This window comes from Rattus norvegicus, chromosome 17 (assembly GCF_036323735.1).
Source record: "Rattus norvegicus strain BN/NHsdMcwi chromosome 17, GRCr8, whole genome shotgun sequence".
Taxonomy (NCBI): Eukaryota; Metazoa; Chordata; class Mammalia; order Rodentia; family Muridae; genus Rattus; species Rattus norvegicus.
In genome coordinates, this window is record NC_086035.1 from 62,355,014 (window position 1) to 62,379,696 (window position 24,683).

At 38.3% G+C, this 24,683-nt stretch overlaps 1 protein-coding gene across 17 annotated transcripts in view; it reads right to left on the reverse strand.

The window, feature by feature from the left end:
- Positions 1-24,683, reverse strand: part of LOC103690071 (interaptin-like) — a 280,846-nt gene that overhangs the window by 43,158 nt on the left and 213,005 nt on the right. For 14 of the 17 annotated variants that reach the window (XM_063277012.1, XM_063277026.1, XM_063277025.1 and 11 more), the window contains 2 exons: positions 15,901-16,036; positions 4,315-4,528 (listed from right to left, as the gene is read on the reverse strand). In XM_063277012.1, coding sequence (XP_063133082.1) covers positions 4,315-4,528; positions 15,901-16,036 — 350 coding nt within the window. Of the gene's footprint in view, positions 1-4,314; positions 4,529-15,900; positions 16,037-24,683 lie in introns of those variants that run through there. The other 3 variants (XM_063277022.1, XM_063277021.1, XM_063277023.1) reach the window with 3 other exon arrangements.

The window sequence follows — 24,683 nt, forward strand, 5'->3', positions numbered from 1 at the left end:
CTGCAAAGGCCTATACTCAACAAAACTGGAAAATCTGGAAGAAATGGACATCTAGACAAATACCATATACCAAAGTTAAATCAGGATCAGATAAACCATCTAAACAGTCCCATAGTCCCTAAAAAATGGAAGCAGTCATTAAAAATCTCCCCCCACCCCAAAAAAGCAGAGAACCAGATGTGTTTAGTTCAGAATTCTATTAGACCTTCAAAGAAGACCTAATACCAATATTCTGCAAACTATTCCACAAAATAGAAACAGAAAGAACACTACCCAATTTGTTCTATGAAGCCACAGTTATGCTGATATCAAAGCCACACAAAGACCCAACTAAGAAAGAGAACTTCAGGCCAATTTCCCTTATGAATATCGATGACAAAAATATTCAATAATATTCTTGCAAACTGAATCCAAGAACCATCAAAACAATCTTCCAGTGTGATCAAGTAGGCTTCATCCCAGGGATGCAGGGAAGGTTCAATATAGGGTAATCCATCAAAGTATAAATTTCACCACGTAAACAAACTCTAAGGAAGAAAAAATCCCACAAGATCATTTCATAAGATGCTAAAAAAGCATGTAACAAAATCCAACATCCCTTCCAAAGGTTTTGGAACGATCAGGAATACAAGGCCCATACAAACATAGTAAAAGCAATATACAGCAAACCAGTGGCCGACATCAAACTAAACTGAGAGAAACTTGCAGCAATCCCACTAAAATCAGGGACTAGACAAGGCTGCCCACTCTCTCCATAGCTATTCAATATAGTACTTGAAATTCTATCTAGAACAATTAGACAACAAAAGGAGGTCAAAAGAATATAAATTGGAAAGAAAGAAATCAAAATATCACTATTTGCAGATGATATGATAGTATAGTTAAGTGACCCCAAAAGTTCCATCCTACAGCTGATAAACAATTTCAGCAAAGTGCCTGGATATAAATTTAACTCAAAGAAATCAGTAGCTTTTCTCTACTCAAAGGATAAACAGTCTAAGGAAGAAATTAGGGAAATGACACACTTCACAATAGCCATAAATAATATAAAAAACCTAATTGTGACTTTAATCAAGCAAGTGAAAGATCTGTATGACAACTTCAAGTCCCTAAAGAAAGAAATTGAAGATCTCAGAAGATGGAAAGATCTTCCATGATCATGGATTGGCACAATAATACAGTAAAAATGTCCATTTTCCAGAAAGCAATCTACAGATTCAAAGCAATCCTCATCAAAATTCTAACTCAATTCTTCATAGAGCTACAAAGATCAATTCTCAAATTCATTTGGAATAACAAAAAACTCAGGATAGCAAAAACTATTCTGTACAATAAAAAAACTTCTGAGGACTCACCATCCCTGACATCAAGCTGTACTACAGAGCAGTCGTGATAAAAACTACATAGTATTGGTACAGAGATAGACAGGTAGATCAATGAAATAGAGTTGAAGTCCCAAAAATGAAACCACACACCTATGTTTACTTGATCTTTTAGAAAAGATCTAAAACCATCCAGTGGAGAAAAAGACAGCATTTTCAAAAATCTTGCTTTTTCAACTAGCAGTCACCAGAGAAAGGACTGAGAAGGTGAAGATCCTGTAGGAATCCTGTAGGAAGATCAGCAATATCAAACAACCAGATGCTTTAGAGCTCTCAGGGACTAAACCACCCATGAAAGAATACACATGAAGGGACCCATGGCTCCAGCTACATATGTAGCAGAGGATGGCATTGTCTGGAATCAATAAGAGAAGAGGTCCTTGTTCTTGTGAAGGCTCATTTCCCCCAGCGTAGGGGAATGCCAGGGTTTTGAAGTGGGAGCGGGAGCATCTTCATAGAAGCAGAGGGAAGTTGGTAGCAGGGATGGGAAGGGGGCAAGTATAACATTTGAAATGTAAATATATAAAATATCCAATAAAAACAAATTGATCCATTCTTATCTCCCTGTGCAAATTTCAAGTTTAAGTGGATCAAGGACATCCACATAAAACCAGATACACTGAATCTAATAGAAGAGAAAGTGGAGAAAAACTTCGACCACATGGGCACAGGGGAAATTTTCCTGAACAGAACACCAATGGCTTATGCTCTAAGATGAAGAATTGGCCAATGGGACCTCATAAAATTGAAAGTTTTTATAAGGCAAAAGACACTGTCAATAGGACAAAACAGCAACCAACAGATTGGGAAAAAAAACATCTTTAACAATCCTATATCCGATATATATAAGGAACTGAAGAAAACAGAATCCAAAGAACCAAATCACCCTATTAAAAATGGGGAACAGAGCTAAACAGAGAATTCTCAACTGAGGAAACTCAAATGGCTGAGAAGCATCTAAAGAAAGGCTCACCATCCTTAGTCATCAGGGAAATGCAAATTAAAACAAGCCTAAAATTCCACCCCACACCAGTCAGAATGGCTAAGATCAAAAACTCAGGTGACAGTAAATATTTGTGAGGATGTGGAAAAATAGGAACACTCCTCCATTGCTGGTGGGGTTGCAAGCTGGTACAACTACTCTGGAAATTAGTCTGGAGGTTACTCAGAAAATTGGACATACCTGAGGACCCAGTTATACCATTCGTGGGCTTATACCCAAAGATGCTCCAACATGTAATAAGGACATGCATTTCACAGTGTTCATAGCAGCCATATTAATAATAGCCAGAAACTAGAAACATTCCTCAGCAGAGGAATGGATACAGAGAATGTGGTACAATTACACAATGGTGTACTACTCAGTTATTTAAACACAATGACTCCATGAAATTTACAAGCAAATAGATATACCTAGAAAATATCATCCTGAGTGAGGTAACTCAGTCACGAAAGAACACACAGGTATGTACATACTGATAAGTGGATTAGGCAGAACTTGGAATACCTATGATAAAGCTCATGGATCACATGAAGCTCAAGAGGAAGGGAGACCAAAGAAGGGTGAACAACATAATCAAGGGACGTAGAAGGGTGTGAGGAACTTGGGAGGAAGTTGGGGGAGTGGAAGGGGAAAGGGGGCAGTATCAGGTGTGGGAGGAGACAGGGGAGGTATCCAGTGGGTCAGGAAAGGTAAGAAACATATGTAGCAATGGGGGATGTGGAACTGGAGGTAAAAGTCAGAAAGTCCCAGAGGTCAGGAAAGTAAGAGGCTCCCAGATCCCCACAGTGATGACATTAGCTGAAATACCCCACAAAGAGGAGGCAAAACCTGTCAGGTCTATATTCAGAGGCTAGGCATTGCCCCCCTGGTTGGGGGATGAGGCCACCCACCCATCTCCAATATTTTAACCCAGTACTGCTCCTGTCTAAAGGAAATACATGGACAAAGAGTGGAGCAGAGACTAAAGGAATAGCCATCCAGGGACTGCCCAACCTAGGCATCTACCCCACATGCAGATATCAAACCAAGACATTATTGCTGATATGCTTGCTGACAGGAGCCTAATACCTCCAGGACTACAAGATCCCAACCAGTACAGATGCAGATGCTCAAATCCAACCATCAGACTGATCACAGGGACCCCAACAAGGAGTTAGGGAAGGACCAAAGGAGCTGAAGTGGCCTTATCTGGTATCAATGGCAGGGAAGGCCCTTGGTCCTGTGAAAGCTTGATCCCCTAGTGTAGAGGAATGCTAGGGCAGTGAGGCAAAAGTAGGTGCGTGGGTGGGGGAGTACTCTCATAGTAGCAGGGTAAGGGTGGATGGGATACAGGGCTGCAGAGGTGAAACTGGGAAAGGGTTTAACATTTGAAATGTAAATAAATCAAAAAATCCAATTTTTTTAAAAAAAGGAAAATGACCATAATGACTGTGATTTATTATTGACATATATTTCATACTCCACAGGACTAAGCAGTTTTCTCAAGTAGACATAGTGGCACATAGTGGCTCCACCCCCACCTGTCAAGCTATGGGTAGTTGATAGCCACTAAGAGAGGGAGAATGAGTTTACTTCAGGGACATGGAGTATGGTAGGTAGCCCATGCACCAGGAGACAGCACTCTGAAGAACTAACTGGACTCAGTGTGGAAGGAAGAGAAGGAGGTGAAAGAAGAACATGACACAGAAGAAGTAATAAAGTTCGAAAGGGGATCTAAGGTGAGATGTGAAAGTAGATATGTTCAAAATACAAAGAACTGCTGCCAAGGGACAAATAATAAAAATCACAATTATAATAATTTATGCCAAAATTTCAAAAATTTTCTCTGCTGAAAAACTCTTCAATGATAAGTGACAAATGACAAAAATTCTAAATGGTATCATAAAACCTAAACTGGTCAAATGTGTCTCTAAAATTGGAATACCATACCTTATATTGGACAGTTCTCCCTGCAGTTTAGTCTTCAAAAGTTCTAGATCTAACTTTGCTTCTTTTGCTACTTTAAGGTCCTTTTTCAGCAAATTAACTTGATCTTTAATTTTTTTATTTTTCTCAGAAATCAGTTCAAATTTATAGTTTTGAAGTTCCATTGATCTTTTGTATGAGTGAATTGCATACCAGATTATAAGTAGGATGTCAGGATCTGTATAAAAGATAAATACTTTAGGTGATAAATCAATTCTCATTAAACACAGTTATCTTTAAATTTCATACTTCATTCCATAAAATCATATAGTAATATAATTATGAATATATAATCAGTAAAAATATAAATATATTTTACAAGTGAAAGATAAATTCTATCTGGAAATTCCCATGACACATAGTAATTAAAATACTATACAGAACAAAGAAAGGATATTGAAAGCTACAATAGAAAAAGAGAAAGTCACAAAAAAAGAGTGGCCTAAGTAACACCTGATTTCTCAAGAAAAGTCTGAATGACAAAAGATCCTGGATGTTTGCTCTAAAAGCTCTGAAATATAACAGATATCAGCCCAGACTATTATATCCAGCAAAACTATTACATAATCAAGGGAAAATAAAAACATTTCATACTAAAGACAAATTGAAATAATTTCTGCCCTCCAATCCAACTCTAAAGAAGATGAGGGAAAACTGTAATGTAAATACAAGGTAACCTACACCCAAGAAAGCACAAAAAACTACTAATCCCAGATCAGTTAATTCAAAAGAGAAAAAATGTAACACCCACAAAATAAGAGGAATTACAAAACATTACCTAATAATAATTCTTAATATTAATAATATCAATAATGTCAATGCCTCAACCAAAGACAGAAAATAACAAATTAGATTTAAAGACAAACAAACAAACAATAAAACAGGATTCAAGACAAGGAGTGGTGATGCATGTCCTTTGTCACAGCACTTTATGGTAAAAGTAGGCAGATATCTGTAATTTTGAGACTGGTCTGTTGTACAGAATGAGTTTCAGGAGAGCCAGGGCTACACAGAGAAACACTGTCTCAGATGAGAAAACACGAAAGAAATGAAGAGGATTCATCATCGTTAAGCTGCTTCTAAGAAACATACCTCACCATAAAGTACTGAAAACATATTGGAATAAAAGAATGAGAAAATTTATTACAAGTAAACAATTCAAGAGCAGGCAGACAAAACTATTATAATATTTGACAAAATAGATATATCAAATTAAAACTAGTACTATAAGTGTAGCTTTCATACATCATCAAAAAAGCATCTCTTTATAGCACACAGGGACCCTCACAGAAAAGCATAACTGGACACAACGTATTAGATGAATTAACCCCAATTGAGATATCTACATCATAGCTCCTCCATTTATGATTTGGGGAACATCATGAAAGAAACATTAAACATCTTTCTCCTGAAAGATTGTAGGATCTAGAATATCAGGAAATCTGATGGAACACAGAGAAAAGTCCATTGTAGAAATGGTTTCATGAAAGAGATCTAAACAATATCACTATCAGTGGACATCCTACTGTAGGAAGCAAAAAATCTCATGGATAAGAGGATCTCTAGACAAGAAACTATAGGCAACTGATGACTACTGTGGGAGGGAGTGCTGGTTTCTCCAAGCAGTAAACCCCCCCTTAATTGTTTGTCCAATATAAAATGGTCAGCCCTAAAAATATAAACACATAACAGAAATAACACATAACAGACTCAGGGGATTATGTTTATCTATTTGTACATGTGTGCTTGGTGTGTGTGTGTGTGTGTAAAACAATAATGACCAGGGAGAAGTAGGCTGTGGATTTAAGAAGAGATAAGGAGACAGGATCAGTTGGAGAGAGAAGGGAAAAACGAAGGTGATAATGTAATTACATTTCAATTAAAATCATAAAAGTTTACAGAACTACAAGAAGAGATAGGGAAAATTAGCACAAATTCATTAAAAGAGAAAAGTGTGTTGTAGAAATTATTTTGAGCCCCAGTCCACAGTTTCTATGCCATCTTTGGTTATGAACTATCTGTAACCTTTATAGTAAGCCTTAAGCAATATAAGAGCTAAGCAGTTGCCTACTCTCCATGTTGTTAGAATACACTTTCCTATTGATAACCCTGAGTTATCACCATTTATTAGTTATTTATTAGTTATTCATTATTTATTATATCTCATCTGGACTGCTCTTAACTACAATTGCATAGGCCACAGGGCCAAGTTTTTATGGCTCAGCTAACCTATGGCAGCTTCTTTCTCTCTTTCCTGCATGTTCTTCTTTTCCAACTGCTCAAACCCCAAACTTGGGGAAACATAGCTCCACCTATGTCTCTTCTTCCCAGCTACTGGCTGTTGACATCTTGATTCATCAATCAGAAATAACTTAGGGTGGAGTCACAAGGGCTACATCTAGACTCCAAGTCTTGAGGGCCCACCCTTAACATTACAATAAGCTGTATAAGACAAACTTCAACAATTCCCCCCTTTAGTCTAGTAAATGGCTCTTTTCTCTCAGAAATAAATTGAAAACAACTATAAAAATTATGTATAATATAACTATATATATTATGAGGTATATACATATTTATAACATCCTGTCTATCATGTGGTAATTAAGATAAAGTATTTTATCTAACAATTTTGTATTTAAATTGTTTGATTTTAATTTGTATTCACATCAAAAATCATCTTTTTAAATCTAGAACATCGTCTTTAATGTTAAACAATGTAAGTTCAATTGTGGGACCATAATTAGTCTTTAACTTCAGCAGAGACTTAAAAAGGAAATCTGTATCAATATATTTTGAGTATGTAGGAAAGTTGCTTCTAAAATTTAAACAGTTCAGAGACAGTGGACTGTCTGGAGAATCCCAAATATTTCTTATAATGTTGAAGCATCTATTTTAGCCTTTTGACCCAGAATATCTGACAGACCTCAATGAAGTAGGAATTATGAAGGGCTAATTACTCTATTTTGGCAGAGCATAGCAGTTGACTATCTTGCATTTGTTCTTTAGGGAGAGCATTTTGGCTGTTGTTTTTTGCCCAGTGGGTAGCTTGCCACAAATGAAGCAACTCTATGTGGAGGCATTAGATGTTCAACACCTTTTTACTGGAATGGGAGTATTGTCAGGAACAGATTTATCTTGTAATTAAAAGGTTTTTTCATAATTAAATGATTTTAAATGTCATATTTTGTGGGTCTCTGACTCTTTTGACAGTGAAACTAACAAAAGTTATGAACCAAGTGGATTAAACAGATATCTATAAAACATTTCATCCTAAACTGACCCTCTCCAAAACTGACCACATAATCAGTCATAACATAGGCCTCTATAGATACAAGAAGATTGAAACAATCCCATGAATCCAATTGGATCACCATGGACAAAGTCTGGACTTCAACAACAACAACAACAACAACAACGACAACAACACATCAGAAAGCCCACATAAACATGGAAGCTGGACAGCGCTCTACTCAATGATTACTTGGTCAAAGAAGAAATAAGGAAACAAATAAATGACTTTTTAGAATTCAATGAAAATGAAGGCACAGCATACCCAAACTTATGGGACACAATGAAAGCAGTGCTAAAAGGAAAACTGATAGATCTAAGGGCCTTCAAAAAGAAACTGGAGAGAGCATACAATAGCAGCTTGAAAGCTCAAGAAAAAAAAGAAATAAAGACAACCAAGAAGAATAAATGGCAGGCAATAATGAATTATGGGCTGAAATCAACCAAATAGAAACAAAGAGAGCTATACAAAGAATCAACAAAATTATCTGGATGAAACAGACCATTTTCTAGACAGATACCAGGTACCAAAGTTAAATCAGGATCAGATAAACTATCTAAACTGTCTCATAACCCCTAATAGAAGCAGTCATTAAAAGTCTCCCAATCAAATAAAAAGCCCAGGACTAGATGAGTTTAGTGCAGAATTCTATCAGACCTTCAAAGATCTAATACCAATATTCTTCAAACTATTCCACAAAATAGAAATGGAAGGAACATTACCCTATTCATTCTATAGACCCAAAATTACACTTATACCTAAACCACACAAAGACCCAACAAAGAGAGAGAACTTTTACCCTTTTGAATATCTATGCAAAAATACTCTGTAAAATTCCTCAAAAACCCAATCCAAGATCACCCATATCACAGTGGTCACAAACCATGATTAAAGTAGAATTCATCTCAGGGATGGTTCAATATAAGGAAATGCATAAACATAATCCACTATATAAACAAACTCAAAGAAAAAAACCACATGATCATTTCACTAGATGCTGAGAAACATTTGACAAAATTCAATACCGTTTTATGATAAAAGTCTTAGAAAGATCCAGAAACCAAGGCCCATATCTAAACATAGTAAAAATATATACAGCAAATGAGTAGCCAACATGAAAATAAATGGAGAGAAACTTGAAGCAATCCCACTAAAATCATGGACTTGACAAGACTTCTGACTCTCTTCCTACCTCTCCAATATAGCATTCCAATCCTAGCCAGAGCAACTAGACAACAAAAGGAAATCAAAGAGATAATAATTGGAAAGTAAAATTCTAAATATCACTATTTTCAAATGATAGTATACTTAAGTGACTAAGGAATATCCACTGGATGAGAAGCACCTAAAGAAATGTTCAACATCCTTAGTGATCTGAGAAAATCAAATCAAAACAACTCTGAGATGCTACCTCACACCAGTCTAAATGGCTAAGATCAAAAATTCAGGTAACAGTAGATGCTGGCAGGGATGTGGAGAAAGAGGAACACTCCTCCATTGTTAGTGGGATTGCGAGCTGGTACAATCAGTCTGGAAATCAGTCTGGTGGTGCCTCAGAAAATTGGACATAGTACTACCTAAGGACCCAGCTATACCACTCCTGGGCATATACCCAAAAGATGCTCCAACATATAACAAGGATACATTCTCCCTTACATTCATAGCAACCTTATTTATAATAGCTAGAAGCTGTAAACAACCCAGAAATAATTTAACAGAGAATGAATACAGACAATATGGTCTATTCATATAATGGAGTACTAGTCCGTGATTAAAAACAATAACTTCATGAAATTCTGAGGCAAATGATAGAACTAGAAAGTATCATCCTGAGTGAGGTAACCCAGTCACAAAAGAACACATATGGTTTGCACTCACTGATAAATGGATGTTAGCCCCAAAGCTTAGAATACCCAAGATACAATCTATAGACCACATGAAGCTCAAGAAGAAGGAAGACCAAAGTGGGGATGCTCAGTCCTTCTTAAAAGGGGAACAAAATACTCATGTAAGGGACTTCAGGAATGATAGAGATGGTCAGGAATTTGAACAGATGTGTGTAGCCATGGGGCGGTGTGAGGAACTGGGGGGAAGTCACCTGCAAGTCCCAGATGCCAGGAAACCAAGAGACTCCCAGGACCCTGCAGGAATGAGATTAGCTGAAATGCCCAACAAAGGGGAGGGAGAACCTATAGATGTTATATCCAGATATTAGGCAAGAGCTGTGGTTAGGAGATGAGGCAATACACTCATCTCCAAATTTTTAACCCAAAATTGCTTCTGTCTAAAGGAAACATGGGGACCAAGTGTGGAGCAGAGACTGAAGTAAAGGCCATTCAAAGACTGTCTCACCTAGGGATCCATCCCATATACAGACACTAAACCCAGATACTATTGCTGATGCCAAGAACTGCTTGCTGACAGGAGCCAGATATAGCTATCTCCAGAGAAGTTTGCCAGAGTCTGACAAATACAGAGGTGGATGCTCTCAGTTAACCATTGAACAGAGCATGGCAACCCCAATGGAGGATTTAGAGAAAGGATTAAAGGAGCCGATAGGTTTGAAATCTCATAGGAATAACAACAATATCAATCAACCAGAACCACCAGAGCTCTCTCTACCAACAAAAGAGTACTCACAGAGCAACCCATGGCTCTAGCTGCATATGTAACAGAGGATGGTCTTGTTGGGAATCAATGGGAGGAGAGGCCCTAGGTCCTGTTGAGGCTTGATGCCCAGGGGAATGCCAGGGTAGGGAGGCAGGAGGGAGTTGGTGGGTAGGTGGGGGATCACCCTCACAGAAGCAGGGTAACAGGTGATAGGGTGTTTCCAGAGTGAAAATCAGGAAAGGGGATAACATTTGAAATTTAAATAAATAAAATATTCAATAAAAAAGAAAGGACTGGGTCTAAGCCTTGTATTTTTTAAATGGGTCATATAGGCACATTGCCTAAGAGGAACAAAATTAATTTTAACTTTTAAATTGATTATAGAGATTTATACCAATGAAAACCTTAAACCTGTATCAATACATAAATTTTGTATCAATGTAAGAAAAAAATTACTTCCATTTTGCATTAAAATGTGAAGATTTTTACCAACATAAGATTATAACTATAAAATGTTTTCTTTTAGAGTAAATTTAACAGTCTATCCCTGTTTTTCTAATTTATATATTACTATATCTCCTTATCTCTGTTCAACCCCCTGTCCTTTACCTAAAAAAGTTAGGATAGATAAGAGAAAAGGAAAAATTTAGAAATTCCTGAGTCTAAGCTCTCTATTTAGTATCCTCCATCTAGAACTATAATTATTGGTAGATTATCTCTTAAAATTACAATATATCTATAATTTATAAAATGGCCAACCCATCTACCCCACCTTAAGGAATTGGGAAGATGGTTTTATATTTTTGTCCTGTTGAATTTGGGTGAAGAGTTTCTTTTTTTAGGGGCCCAAAATGAAATAGGAGAAATAGCTAAGTCAAAATAGAGTTATTTGGTAATATTTGTTTTCTGGTCTTTATGTGTTGAGAAACTTCAGGGTTTAGAGTCCTGGTTGGAATTGTCTGAAAGGTTATTGGGAATTAATAGCCCTTTTTGAAGTCGTGTTTAAAGTAAGACTTTGGAATCAGCATCAGTTGAGGCAGGATCAGGCAGGGAGCTAGAATTGCAGATCATTATAGTATCTCCAATTTTATCATAGCTGTCCTCTTAGTGTTTTATTTTGTAATATATGACTCTTATAGCCACTATAAATATATTCTATAAAGATATTTGTATGAAATGGATAAGGTGCATAAATCAAATAAGGATGAAATGTTTGTTGTTTGTTGGAGTAGGTAAAAGACAACTGTCTTTTAAGTAGTTAGTTTGATCAATAACCAAAGTATAATAAATCTTTATTTACACCACATGGAAGGACAGGATGATAAATTTTGAGGAATCTGTAGCCAATAAGATATATAGGCTATATATAGCTGAAGTTTTGGCTAGAGACATTTTTATGTCTAGTTTTACAGCTGTTCCCATGTAGAGGGATCAGCGAATCATGTTATTGGTCCTGTTTGGTTCTTTTGATTTTTTTCATGTCTATAGCCAAAATGTTTAGACGGTCTTCCTCTATCATGTCTGATCAGTATTGATTTGGAAGGAGTCCAAAGTCATTTTTTTCTTTCTTCTTAACATAAATATGGAGCCTCTCCCAAATAGTATGTCCTTGGTCCAGGAACTCCAAATCATCGAAAGTATAGATTGATTTAGTTCACCAGTCTTTTTTCCTTTAGACCTGCTCTATTTTGACCTCTCTCCTAGAGGATTTGTAATACCATTATAGCCATCGAACTGAACCCATCTTTATTTGGATAATTAAAACAATTTAAAACAAGTATTGTCACTTATTGAGCTAGGCCCTCTCTGTGTAGTGTGAGGTGACCCAGATTTGTTTATCTAGGCTCACTCCAGACAACAAAACTAATTATGTCCATGTCTTTGTCTTCACATTGAGATCAAAGGCCTGGATTTATTTATTCATCTATGTATGTTTAAAAGCATTTAAAGCAATTTCCATTTATGTCTCCCTTCTATCCTTTAAAAAATTAAGTGACTTTTTTATTTTTCTTTCTATGAAAACTAATATCAAACTTATAAAAGGATATATAACTATATCCTTTTTCTCTTTGTAAAAGTTGAATTAATATTGTTTTCCATATATTTAACTTCAATTAAATTCTCTTTTATTCTTAGGCCAACATGTGTGTCACATACTAGTGAAAGCAGTCCCACTGTTCATGCAGAACTCATGTTCAAAGAACCATGTTGTTTATGATAGTGCTGACTTCTTAAATTTCCATTGATTTTTAATTCCGATTTTGATTTTTGGAGGCAGGTAGCCTTGTTCTTTGCCCTCTGGGAAGCCTGCTTTTATTTCCCAGTAGGGGGCTTCCAGCACCTCTGAGGCAGCCCAGAAGCATTTGAGAAGACTCCAGGCTGGAGCTAGAGCTCATCCCCTAGCCTGCCCAACTAGTCCACCTATGCCATGAACCTCAGAATTGTGCATTCAAATTTAGCAAATATTTTGTCATAATATTAAACCTGAGCAGATTGGGGAAAAAAACCATGCAGCTCTGCTAAGAAACCAATTCTCTTTAGTATGTATTTTGTCCCAGCATTGAACCTATGGGGTTTGAGGAAAAAAAACGCATGTCTGCTTAAAAAAAGAAAATTCCTGCCTCTGAACGTTAAAGGAACAACATGTGTTTTCCATTCAGTAATCTTAAATTAATTTTTGAAAAGTGAGTTTTTGCCCCACATTGGCACCATATTTGTTGAAATTACTTTAATCTTGGCCTGGGATTTCCATTCTGCCTTTGGTTATTTTGAGTTCCCAGATAAAAAACATACACAACCTTTATATTTATAATAAGCCTTAAACAACATAGGAGCTGAGCAGCTGCCTACCCTCCATGCTGTTCAAATCTACTTTCTTATCAATAATCCCAAGTTATTACTTACTACTTACTATGTTTCATCTGGGCTGCTCTTAACTCTAATTGGCTAGTCCACAGGGCCACATTTTTATGGCTCAGCCAACCCATGACAACTTTATCTTCCTCCTGCACCTTCCTCATCTCTTCTTCCTCCAACCTCAAGCTCTGGAAACCCAGGACCCATCTATGTCACTTCTGTCCAGATATTGGCTATTGACATCTTGATTCACCAGTCAAAGGTAGGCAAGCTCACAGGAGACATAAATAGGTTACAGGACTTGGAGGCTCCCACTTTGCATTACAATAGACAATAAAAGACAAACCCTCAACAAAAATCCACTGGAGGATATTGTAATTCTAACACATGTGCACCCAACTACATAAAGGAAATGCTACTGCATCTAAAATCATATATTATCTCTAACACAGTGATAGTGGGTTATTTCAATACCCTACCTTTACCAATAGACACACTCTAGAAACAAAAACTACACAATAAACTCTGAAGTTAGATGACAGTATACATCAGCAGACCTTGCAGACATCTACAGAAAACATTCCACCCAAACATTAAAGAATACACTTTCTTCTCATCAGCCTAAGGAACTTTCTCCAAAGTGAATTACATATTATTACACAAAGCAATTTTCCTAAGTTGAATATTGAAATAACACCCATCTGCCCTCTCTGAAGACCATGGATTAAAACTGGATATCAACAATAATAAAAACTTAATGCTGAATGGATACTGGGATAGGACAGAAATCAAGAACAAATAATATACTGAGTGAAGGGACCTAGACAGAAAAGTAAAAACACCATGTCCTCTCTTACTGGCATTTCCTGGCTCAGGGTCTTCAGATCAGGGCACATTCAATGAAATAAGACCAGAGTCACAAAGTAGAGAGGGACCATAGGGCTAAGGAGGTTTAACAAGTTCTGGAGAAGAGGATAATAGCATGTGGTTGCTATGAAAAAAGATTTGAAAAATACATGGGGTTACTTTATGGAGTCAGGAGCAAAGTAACACACAGACAAAAGGAAGGAAAGACAGATAATGCTAAGTTTGAAACAGACAAAATGAAACATTTTATGTTTGCTTTAAAATACATGTATAATATATACATATATGCATATGTGTGTATGGCTAACATATGTGTATATATAACTATATGTATATACAAAAATATTATATATATACATATATATATATGAAATTGTGTCACATAGAATGATAAGGACACCCATAGATAAACAAATACATAACAAATAGTGGTGGACATGATAAATATCTCTTCAAGTTGATACTCACAACTGTACAAGAGACTCTGAAAACATTATAGCCTATTACTCTTGACTTGCTTTCCTCCCAGAAAATGAAGATAAGACCCTAGTGAAGACTCCGACACTATGAGGAGAAAATGAGGAAGAACTGATCCCAAAGTCTCCTTCTTAAGGACTAGGTCTCACAACTATCTGAAGTTGACACATAAGCTACAGAGTGACAAAAAGAAATCAATAGTCCTACCTAGATGTAAAGCCTGTGGAACTAGCCTGGCAAGATATCCCCAATGCCACAATAATAGCACTTTTATCTAGGAAGTATAAAGATCTGTGGGCTTGGATTCTGCCTACTCATAAAGATGGAATTCATGACTAGAAATATAAATATGGCCAACCACCCATACAGGTCGATTGGTAATAGTCCTTTACAGGAGAATGTACTATTGCCTTTTCCCTAAAGTCTTATACCCTTATTGTGTTCTAAATACCTGTCCCTTTACCCACTGATCAGTGTAGCTATAACCCCTCATTAGAGAAGCTTATTCGCAACACATAATAACTGCACAGCATCTACATCCTCAACTCATGAAAATATTGAGAATAAGTGTGGCTCAGGCACACATTTCCAATTGACCTATCTACAATGTTCATGGGAAATTGCAGAAAGGAGAAGCATGATGCTTGTAAGAGCCATATAGTCAGGATATCAGCCACTAGGTATTATTGTCTTTAAGACAACACAGGGAAGTGACCCCCATGAAACCTCAATAGTACAGTTGCCAAAACAAGGCATGCAAAATGACAGCATTCGTTGAAAGCTCACTACACCTCTCCCCTAAATGAAGGACTACAGGTTATCAGTAACTGCTGAGAGAAGGGGAATCAGTTTCTCTAGAGACAAGTCCCCTTATAATGTATTCAATATAAAGTTAGTTGTCAGTTTTATACAAATGAGCATACAAGCAACTCTAAATGGACTCTGTATAAAGTATGTGTTTGGGGAGGATGAATGGTAATAAAGAAGGGAATGTTGGAATTCAAGTGCTTATGGAGGACACCAATCGCATGGGAGGGTTGGGGGCCAGGGGACAGCATTAAATGATGTACTACAGTACTTGTGAATGAAATTTTCAAAAGAAAATTTTAATAATGGCTCTAAAGTAATAATGGCTTTCCAATAGTGAGTGGGAGTGGCATGGCAGGAGAAATAGGTGCAATGTAAACCTAGTTCTCAGACACAATGACAATATGATCTGGTATGAGCACAGGAAGCACCAAAGTGGCTGAGAAGAGCAGCAGACCTGGACATGCACACTGAAACTCAGAATGCTTGGTGACAGCTCCTGCTGAGATTAGTTCTCTCACTTCTTTGATGTCAAGCACATCTGTCATATGAAATGATGATATGCCCTCATCTATTAGACATATCTAAGCAGTGTATGTATATGTCACTATAGCACAAACATAGGCTGCATGAAGTACTCCTACCTTTGCTCTGCCTTTTGAGCTGGTCAACCAGATCTATAATAGTGTCAAAACTGAATATCTCACAGTCCACTGACTTTCTCTGATATGGTAGCATTGCTTCATTAGAGTCAAATATGTGATTTACTTCTTTATTGACCTATAAAGTGAATAAAAGCAGTTTCAGATATCCTCCCAATATTTATAAGATGCAGTAAAATTTAAAATGTGATAAATATTCTCTTTTTAATGTTACAAATAGCACTCAGGACAGAGAAGCAGATGAATAACTGCAAGTCCTGAACCAGTCTTCTCTACATTGTTAGACCTTATCTCAACAACAAAAAGTATAGAAACATTTCATGGAATAAATTACTTTAGTTTGACAGCATCATTACATGACATCGATCCTTATATAAATGGGCTTTATTTCTCTTTGATAGAAAAAGAAGGGACCTAATATTGATAAGTGGTCATGCTGTCAAAACAGTTTTCTAAATATTTATTTTCATACCCATAGTTCCATGCTGCTCTGAATTTTTGTTAGTGAAGTACAGCCCAAGAATGGAGTGATGAGGAATTCTGAGGGCCTGTAGAAAAACTCTAAGAAGACAGGAGTCTTGTAACTTCAATTTCATCAAACACAGAATCATTCTTGGACTGTGTTTTTGTGCTCCTCCAAGGGTAGCAGATAGGAGTAATTTCACTTCACATGTACCTTTGTGGAAAACGTGCTTTTTTCCATCTATGGCTTGTTCTTGTTATTGAATACTGTACTCATAGGATTGTTCTTAACCTTCAGAGTATAAATAGTCTAATGATCTGACTAATCTGTGAGACTTTACTCTGCATCATTTTTAGGCCCCACTCTCCCAGGTTCACACCACCAGGGGTAGCAGTTAATCTAGGAAGTCATGACTCCTCCTCCAAGCTCAGAGAACAATCAGGAAAACTGGAGTTAAGGAATGTAAGAGCCTGGGAACATTAAAGAATCCACTGAAATGCTGTCTCCTCAACACAATATGGCTGCTACTCTCAAGAACTCATAGCAGCTATGGTTACCTATTCAGGTCCTGCAGAAAATAAAAGCATTCAAAATTACAGAATGAACAGGGGAATGGTTCATAAGGCTCCAACCTTATTTGAGGAGATATTGGTAGGTGATGGTTGCTGCTGATGGGTGAGTTTTTTCTTTGGGTGTATAGAAACTGAGAGTTTGATCAAGATTCAGAGGATGTCCCCACATCAATAAATATGTGTTCAGCAGTAATTAGACTCAGAAGGATAATTAAAAATGGATGAAAACATGGAGGAAAAGGAGGAATAGGAGAAAGGGGGAAAAGAAAGAGGAGACCTGAAATTGGGAAAGGAACATACTGTAAGGAAGCTCTAGGATATGTGGGATCTGGAAAATGGGAATATGTGCATTAAAAAATTATCCCTGCACACATCCTGAGGCCGCAGGACAGACTGCCACCTCTGCATACCTCGGCCCACTTCCATGGTCCAAGAAGAAACTGCACAGTGATATAGGAACAGACAGCTGCCGGTACCCACAGTTCTGGTCTATACCCAGGATCAAACTGAACAGGCCAGACAGCTCCCTGCACCCAAATCCCATGGGGGAAAGAGCTGGACCCACTGAAGTGTGGATACTCCAAAGAAGTCAGAGGAGACTACACTCTGCCCACAGTCCAGAACCAAGAGGGAATCACATAGTGCCAAATGTGCCCACTGGGTACAAGAACCTACACAAGCAATCAGGGTCAGGACCTACCCATGCCTAGAGCTGGAAGACAGTCTCAGGAGCACCACCACAGCTGAGAGCAGAGCAACTGTTCTCAAGAAAGGCTGAAAGAAAACAGGAAAACAGTTCTACAGGCATGCTGACACAGAGGCCTACAACAGGGTCAAGCCACTCTCAGAAACAGCAAGACAAGCAAACACCAGAGACAACCCAATGGCTAGAGGCAAGGGCAGAAACCTAAGCAACAAAACCCAAGACTATTTGGCATCATCAGAGCACATTTCTCCAACCAAAGAAAATATTGGATATCCAAACACACCAGAAAAGCAAGATTTAGATTAAAAATCACACTTTTTAATAATGATGGAAGACTTTAAGAAAGACATAAAGAACTCCCTCAGAAAAACTCAGGAAAACACAAGTAAACAAGTAGAAGCCCTTAGAGAGGAAACAAAAAAATTCCTGAAAGAATTACAGGAAAATATAACCAAACAGGTGAAGGAATTGAAAATGGAAATAGAAACAATAAAGAAAGCACAAAGGGAGACAACCGTGGATATAGAAAACCAAAGGAGGAGACAAGGAGCCGCAGATACAAGCATCACCAACAGAACAGAAGAGAGAATTTCAGGGGCAGAAGATACCATAGAAAACATCAACACAACTGTCAAAGATAACGTAAAATGCAAAAATCTCCTAGCCCAAAACATACAGGAAATCCAGGACACAATGAGAAGATGAAACCTCAGGATAATAGGTATAGAAGAAAGTGAAGACTCCCAACTTAAAGAGCCAGTAAATATATTCAACAAAATTATAGACGAAAACTTCCCTAACCTAAAGAAAGAGATGCCTATAAACATACCAGAAGCCTACAGAACTCCAAATAGATTGGACCAGGAGAGACATTCCTCCTGTCACACAATAGTTGAAACACCAAATGCACAAAACAAAGAAAGAATATTAAAAGCAGTAAGGGGAAAAGGTCAAGTGACATACAAAGGCAGACCTATAAGAATTACATCAGACTTCAAAGCAGAGACTATGAAAGCCAGAAGATCCTGGACAGATGTCATACAGACCATAAGTGAACACAAATGCGGTGGGAGGGAGAGCTAAACCTTCAGAGAGGCAGACACGCCTGGGAAACCAGAAGAGACTGCACTCTGCACACATTACTGATTCCAGAGGAAAACACCAAACGCCATCTGGAACCCTGGTGCACTGAAGCTCCCGGAAATGGTGGCGCAGATCTTCCTGGTTGCTGCTGCCACAGAGAGCTCGTGGGCAGCACCCCGCGAGCAAACTTGAGCCTCGGGACCACAGGTAAGACCAACTTTTCTGCTGCAAGAGACCTGCCTGGTGAACTCGGGACACACAGAGGCAGAATTCCTCTAGGACCGGGCACTTCCTGTGTTTACTGGGAGTCCCACACCCACAGATCCCGGCCGGCAGGAGCTCTCTGCTACCAGACCCCGTGGGAGAGAGACCTCACCGCCTGGTCAGGTGGGCACTCCTGAGGCTGCAGAGCGGAAGAGACCACCAACACTGCCCACCCCTGCCCACATCCCTGGCCCAAGAGGAAACTGTATAAGGCCTCTGGGTTCCCGTGGGGAAGGGCCCAAGAGGGGCAGGACCCCTGCGCATGAGACACCGCTGGAAACTGAAGGAACAGACTGGATAAACAGTTCTCTGCACCCAAATCCCGTGGGAGGGAGAGCTAAACCTTCAGAGAGGCAGACAAGCCTGGGAAACCAGAAGAGACTGCACTCTGCACACATTACTGATTCCAGAGGAAAACACCAAACGCCATCTGGAACCCTGGTGCACTGAAGCTCCCGGAAACGGTGGCGCAGATCTTCCTGGTTGCTGCCGCCCCAGAGAGCTTGTGGGCAGCACCCTGCGAGCGAACTTGAGCCTTGGGACCACGGGTAAGACCAACTTTTCTGATGCAAGTGACCTGCCTGGTGAACTCAAGACACAGGCCCACAGGAACACCTGAAGACCTGTAGAGAGGAAAAACTATACGCCCGAAAGCAGAACACTCTGTCCCCATAACAGGCTGAAAGAAAACAGGAAAACAGGTCTACAGCACTCCTGACACACAGGCTGATAGGACAGTCTAGCCACTGTCAGAAATAGCAGAACAAAGTAACACTAGAGATAATCTGATGGCGAGAGGCAAGCGCAGGAACCCAAGCAACAGAAACCAAGACTACATGGCACCATCAGAGCCCAATTCTCCCATCAAAACAAACATGGAATATCCAAACACACCAGAAAAGCAAGATCTAGTTTCAAAATCATATTTGATCATGATGCTGGAGGACTTCAAGAAAGACGTGAAGAACTCCCTTAGAGAAACACAGGAAAACATTAATAAACAAGTAGAAGCCCACAGAGAGGAATCGCAAAAATCCCTGAAAGAATTCCAGGAAAACACAATCAAACAGTTGAAGGAATTAAAAATGGAAGTAGAAGCAATCAAGAAAGAACACATGGAAACAACCCTGGATATAGAAAACCAAAAGAAGAGACAAGGAGCTGTAGATACAAGCTTCACCAACAGAATACAAGAGATGGAAGAGAGAATCTCAGGGGCAGAAGATTCCATAGAAATCATTGACTCAACTGTCAAAGATAATGTAAAGCAGAAAAAGCTACTGGTCCAAAACATACAGGAAATCCAGGACTCAATGAGAAGATCAAACCTAAGGATAATAGGTATAGAAGAGAGTGAAGACTCCCAGCTCAAAGGACCAGTAAATATCTTCAACAAAATCATAGAAGAAAACTTCCCTAACCTAAAAAAAGAGATACCCATAGACATACAAGAAGCCTACAGAACTCCAAAAGGATTGGACCAGAAAAGAAACACCTCCCGTCACATAATTGTCAAAACACCAAACGCACAAAATAAAGAAAGAATATTAAAAGCAGTAAGGGAAAAAGGTCAAGTAACATATAAAGGCAGACCTATCAGAATCACACCAGACTTCTCGCCAGAAACTATGAAGGCCAGAAGATCCTGGACTGATGTCATACAGACCCTAAGAGAACACAAATGCCAGCCCAGGTTACTGTATCCTGCAAAACTCTCAATTAACATAGATGGAGAAACCAAGATATTCCATGACAAAACCAAATTTACACAATATCTTTCTACAAATCCAGCACTACAAAGGATAATAAATGGTAAAGCCCAACATAAGGAGGCAAGCTATACCCTAGAAGAAGCAAGAAACTAATCGTCTTGGCAACAAAACAAAGAGAAGAAAAGCACACAAACATAACCTCACATCCAAATATGATTATAACAGGAAGCAATAATCACTATTCCTTAATATCTCTCAACATCAATGGCCTGAACTCTCCAATAAAAAGACATAGATTAACAAACTGGATACGCAACGAGGACCCTGCATTCTGCTGCCTATAGGAAACACACCTCAGAGACAAAGACAGACACTACCTCAGAGTGAAAGGCTGGAAAACAACTTTCCAAGCAAATGGTCGGAAGAAGCAAGCTGGAGTAGCCATTCTAATATCAAATAAAATCAATTTTCAACTAAAAGTCATCAAAAAAGATAAGGAAGGACACTTCATATTCATCAAAGGAAAAATCCACCAAGATGAACTCTCAATCCTAAACATCTATGCCCCATATACAAGGGCACCTACATACGTAAAAGAAACCTTACTAAAGCTCAAAACACACATTGCACCTCACACAATAATAGTAGGAGATTTCAACACCCCACTCTCATCAATGGACAGATCATGGAAACAGAAATTAAACAGTAATGTCGACAGACTAAGAGAAGTCATGAGCCAAATGGACTTAACGGATATTTATAGAACATTCTATCCTAAAGCAAAAGGATATACCTTCTTCTCAGCTCCTCATGGTACTTTCTCCAAAATTGACCATATAATTGGTCAAAAAACGGGCCTCAACAGGTACAGAAAGATAGAAATAATCCCATGCGTGCTATCGGACCACCACGGCCTAAAACTGGTCTTCAATAACAATAAGGGAAGAATGCCCACATATACGTGGAAATTGAACAATGCTCTACTCAATGATAACCTGCTCAAGGAAGAAATAAAGAAAGAAATTAATAACTTTTTAGAATTTATAGAAAATGAAGGTACAACATACCCAAACTTATGGGACACAATGAAAGCTGTGCTAAGAGGAAAACTCATAGCGCTGAGTGCCTGCAGAAAGAAACAGGAAAGAGCATATGTCAGCAGCTTGACAGCACACCTAAAAGCTCTAGAACAAAAAGAAGCAAATACACCCAGGAGGAGTAGAAGGCAGGAAATGATAAAACTCAGAGCTGAAATCAACAAAGTAGAAACAAAAAGAACCATAGAAAGAATCAATAGAACCAAAATATGGTTCTTTGAGAAAATCAACAAGATAGATAAACGCTTAGCCAGACTAACAAGAGGACACAGAGAGGGTGTCCAAATTAACAAAATCAGAAATGAAAAGGGAGACATAACTACAGACTCAGAGGAAATTAAAAAAAAATCATCAGATCTTACTATAAAAGCCTATATTCAACAAAACTTGAAAATCTGCAGGAAATGGACAATTTCCTAGACAGATACCAGGTACCGAAGTTAAATCAGGAACAGATAAACCAGTTAATCAACCCCATAACTCCTAAGGAAATAGAAGCAGTCATTAAAGGTCTCCCAACCAAAATGAGCCCAAGTCCAGACGGGTTTAGTGCAGAATTCTATCAGACCTTCATGGAAGTCCTCATGCCAATACTATCCAAACTATTCCACAAAATTGAAACACACAGAATGCTATGGAAATCCTTCTATGAAGCCACAATTACACTTATACCTAAACCACACAAAGACGCAACAAAGAAAGAGGACTTCAGACCAATTTCCCTTATGAATATTGACACAAAAATACTCAATAAAATTCTTGCAAACCGAAACCAAGAACACATCAATACAATCATCCATCATGATCAAGTAGGATTCATCCCAGGTATGCAGGGATGGTTTAATATACGGAAAACCATCAACGTGATCCATTATATAAACAAACTGAAAGAACAAAACCACATGATCATTTCATTAGATGCTGAGAAAGCATTTGACAAAATATAACACCCCTTCATGATAAAAGTCCTGGAAAGAATAGCAATTCAAGGCCCATACCTAAACATAGTAAAAGCCATATACAGCAAACCAGTTGCTAACATTAAACTAAATGGAGAGAAACTTGAAGCAATCCCACTAAAATCAGGGACTAGACAAGGCTGCCCACTCTCTCCCTACTTATTCAATACACTTCTTGAAGTTCTAGCCAGAGCAATCAGACAACAAAAGGAGGTCAAGGGGATACAGATCAGAAAAGAAGAAGTCAAAATATCACTATTTGCAGATGATATGATAGTATATTTAAGTGATCCCAAAAGTTCCACCAGAGAACTACTAAAGCTGATAAACAACTTCAGCAAAGTGGCTGGGTATAAAATTAACTCAAATAAATCAGTAGCCTTCCTCTACACAAAAGAGAAACAAGCCGAGAAAGAAATTAGGGAAACGACACCCTTCATAATAGACCCAAATAATATAAAGTACCTCGGTGTGACTTTAACCAAGCAAGTAAAAGATTTGTACAATAAGAACTTCAAGACACTGAAGAAAGAAATTGAAGAAGACCTCAAAAGATGGAAAGATCTCCCATGCTCATGGATTGGCAGGATTAATATAGTAAAAATGGCCATTTTACCAAAAGCGATCTACAGATTCAATGCAATCCCCATCAAAATACCAATCTAATTCTTCAAAGAGTTAGACAGAACAATTTGCAAATTCATCTGGAATAACAAAAAACCCAGGATAGCTAAAACTATCCTCAACAATAAAAGGACTTCAGGGGGAATCACTATCCCTGAACTCAAGCAGTATTACAGAGCAATAGTGATAAAAACTGCATGGTATTGGTACAGAGACAGACAGATAGACCAATGGAATAGAATTGAAGACCCAGAAATGAACCCACACACCTATGGTCACTTGATTTTTGACAAAGGAGCCAAAACCATCCAATGGAAAAAAGATAGCATTTTCAGCAAATGGTGCTGGTTCAACTGGAGGTCAACATGTAGAAGAATGCAGATCGATCCATGCTTATCACCCTGTACAAAGCTTAAGTCCAAGTGGATCAAGGACCTCCACATCAAACCAGACACACTCAAACTAATAGAAGAAAAACTAGGGAAGCATCTGGAACACATGGGCACTGGAAAAAATTTCCTGAACAAAACACCAATGGCTTATGCTCTAAGATCAAGAATCGACAAATGGGATCTCATAACACTGCAAAGCTTCTGTAAGGCAAAGGACACTGTGGTTAGGACAAAACGGCAACCAACAGATTGGGAAAAGATCTTCAGCAATCCTACAACAGATAGAGGCCTTATATCCAAAATATACAAGGAACTCAAGAAGTTAGACCGCAGGGAGACAAATAACCCTATTAAAAAATGGGGTTCAGAGCTAAACAAAGAATTCACAGCTGAGGAATGCCGAATGGCTGAGAAACACCTAAAGAAATGTTCAACATCTTTAGTCATAAGGGAAATGCAAATCAAAACAACCCTGAGATTTCACCTCACACCAGTGCGATTGGCTAAGATCAAAAACTCAGGTGACAGCAGATGCTGGCGAGGATGTGGAGAAAGAGGAACACTCCTCCATTGTTGGTGGGGTTGTAGACTGGTACAACCATTCTGGAAATCAGTCTGGAGGTTCCTCAGAAAATTGGACATTGAACTGCCTGAGGATCCAGCTATACCTCTCTTGGGCATATACCCAAAAGATGCCCTAACATATAAAAAGGACACGTGCTCTACTATGTTCACAGTAGCCTTATTTATAATAGCCAGAAGCTGGAAAGAACCCAGATGCCCTTCAACAGAGGAATGGATACAGAAAATGTGGTACATCTATACAATGGAATATTACTCAGGTATCAAAAACAATGACTTTATGAAATTCGTAGGCAAATGTTTGGAACTGG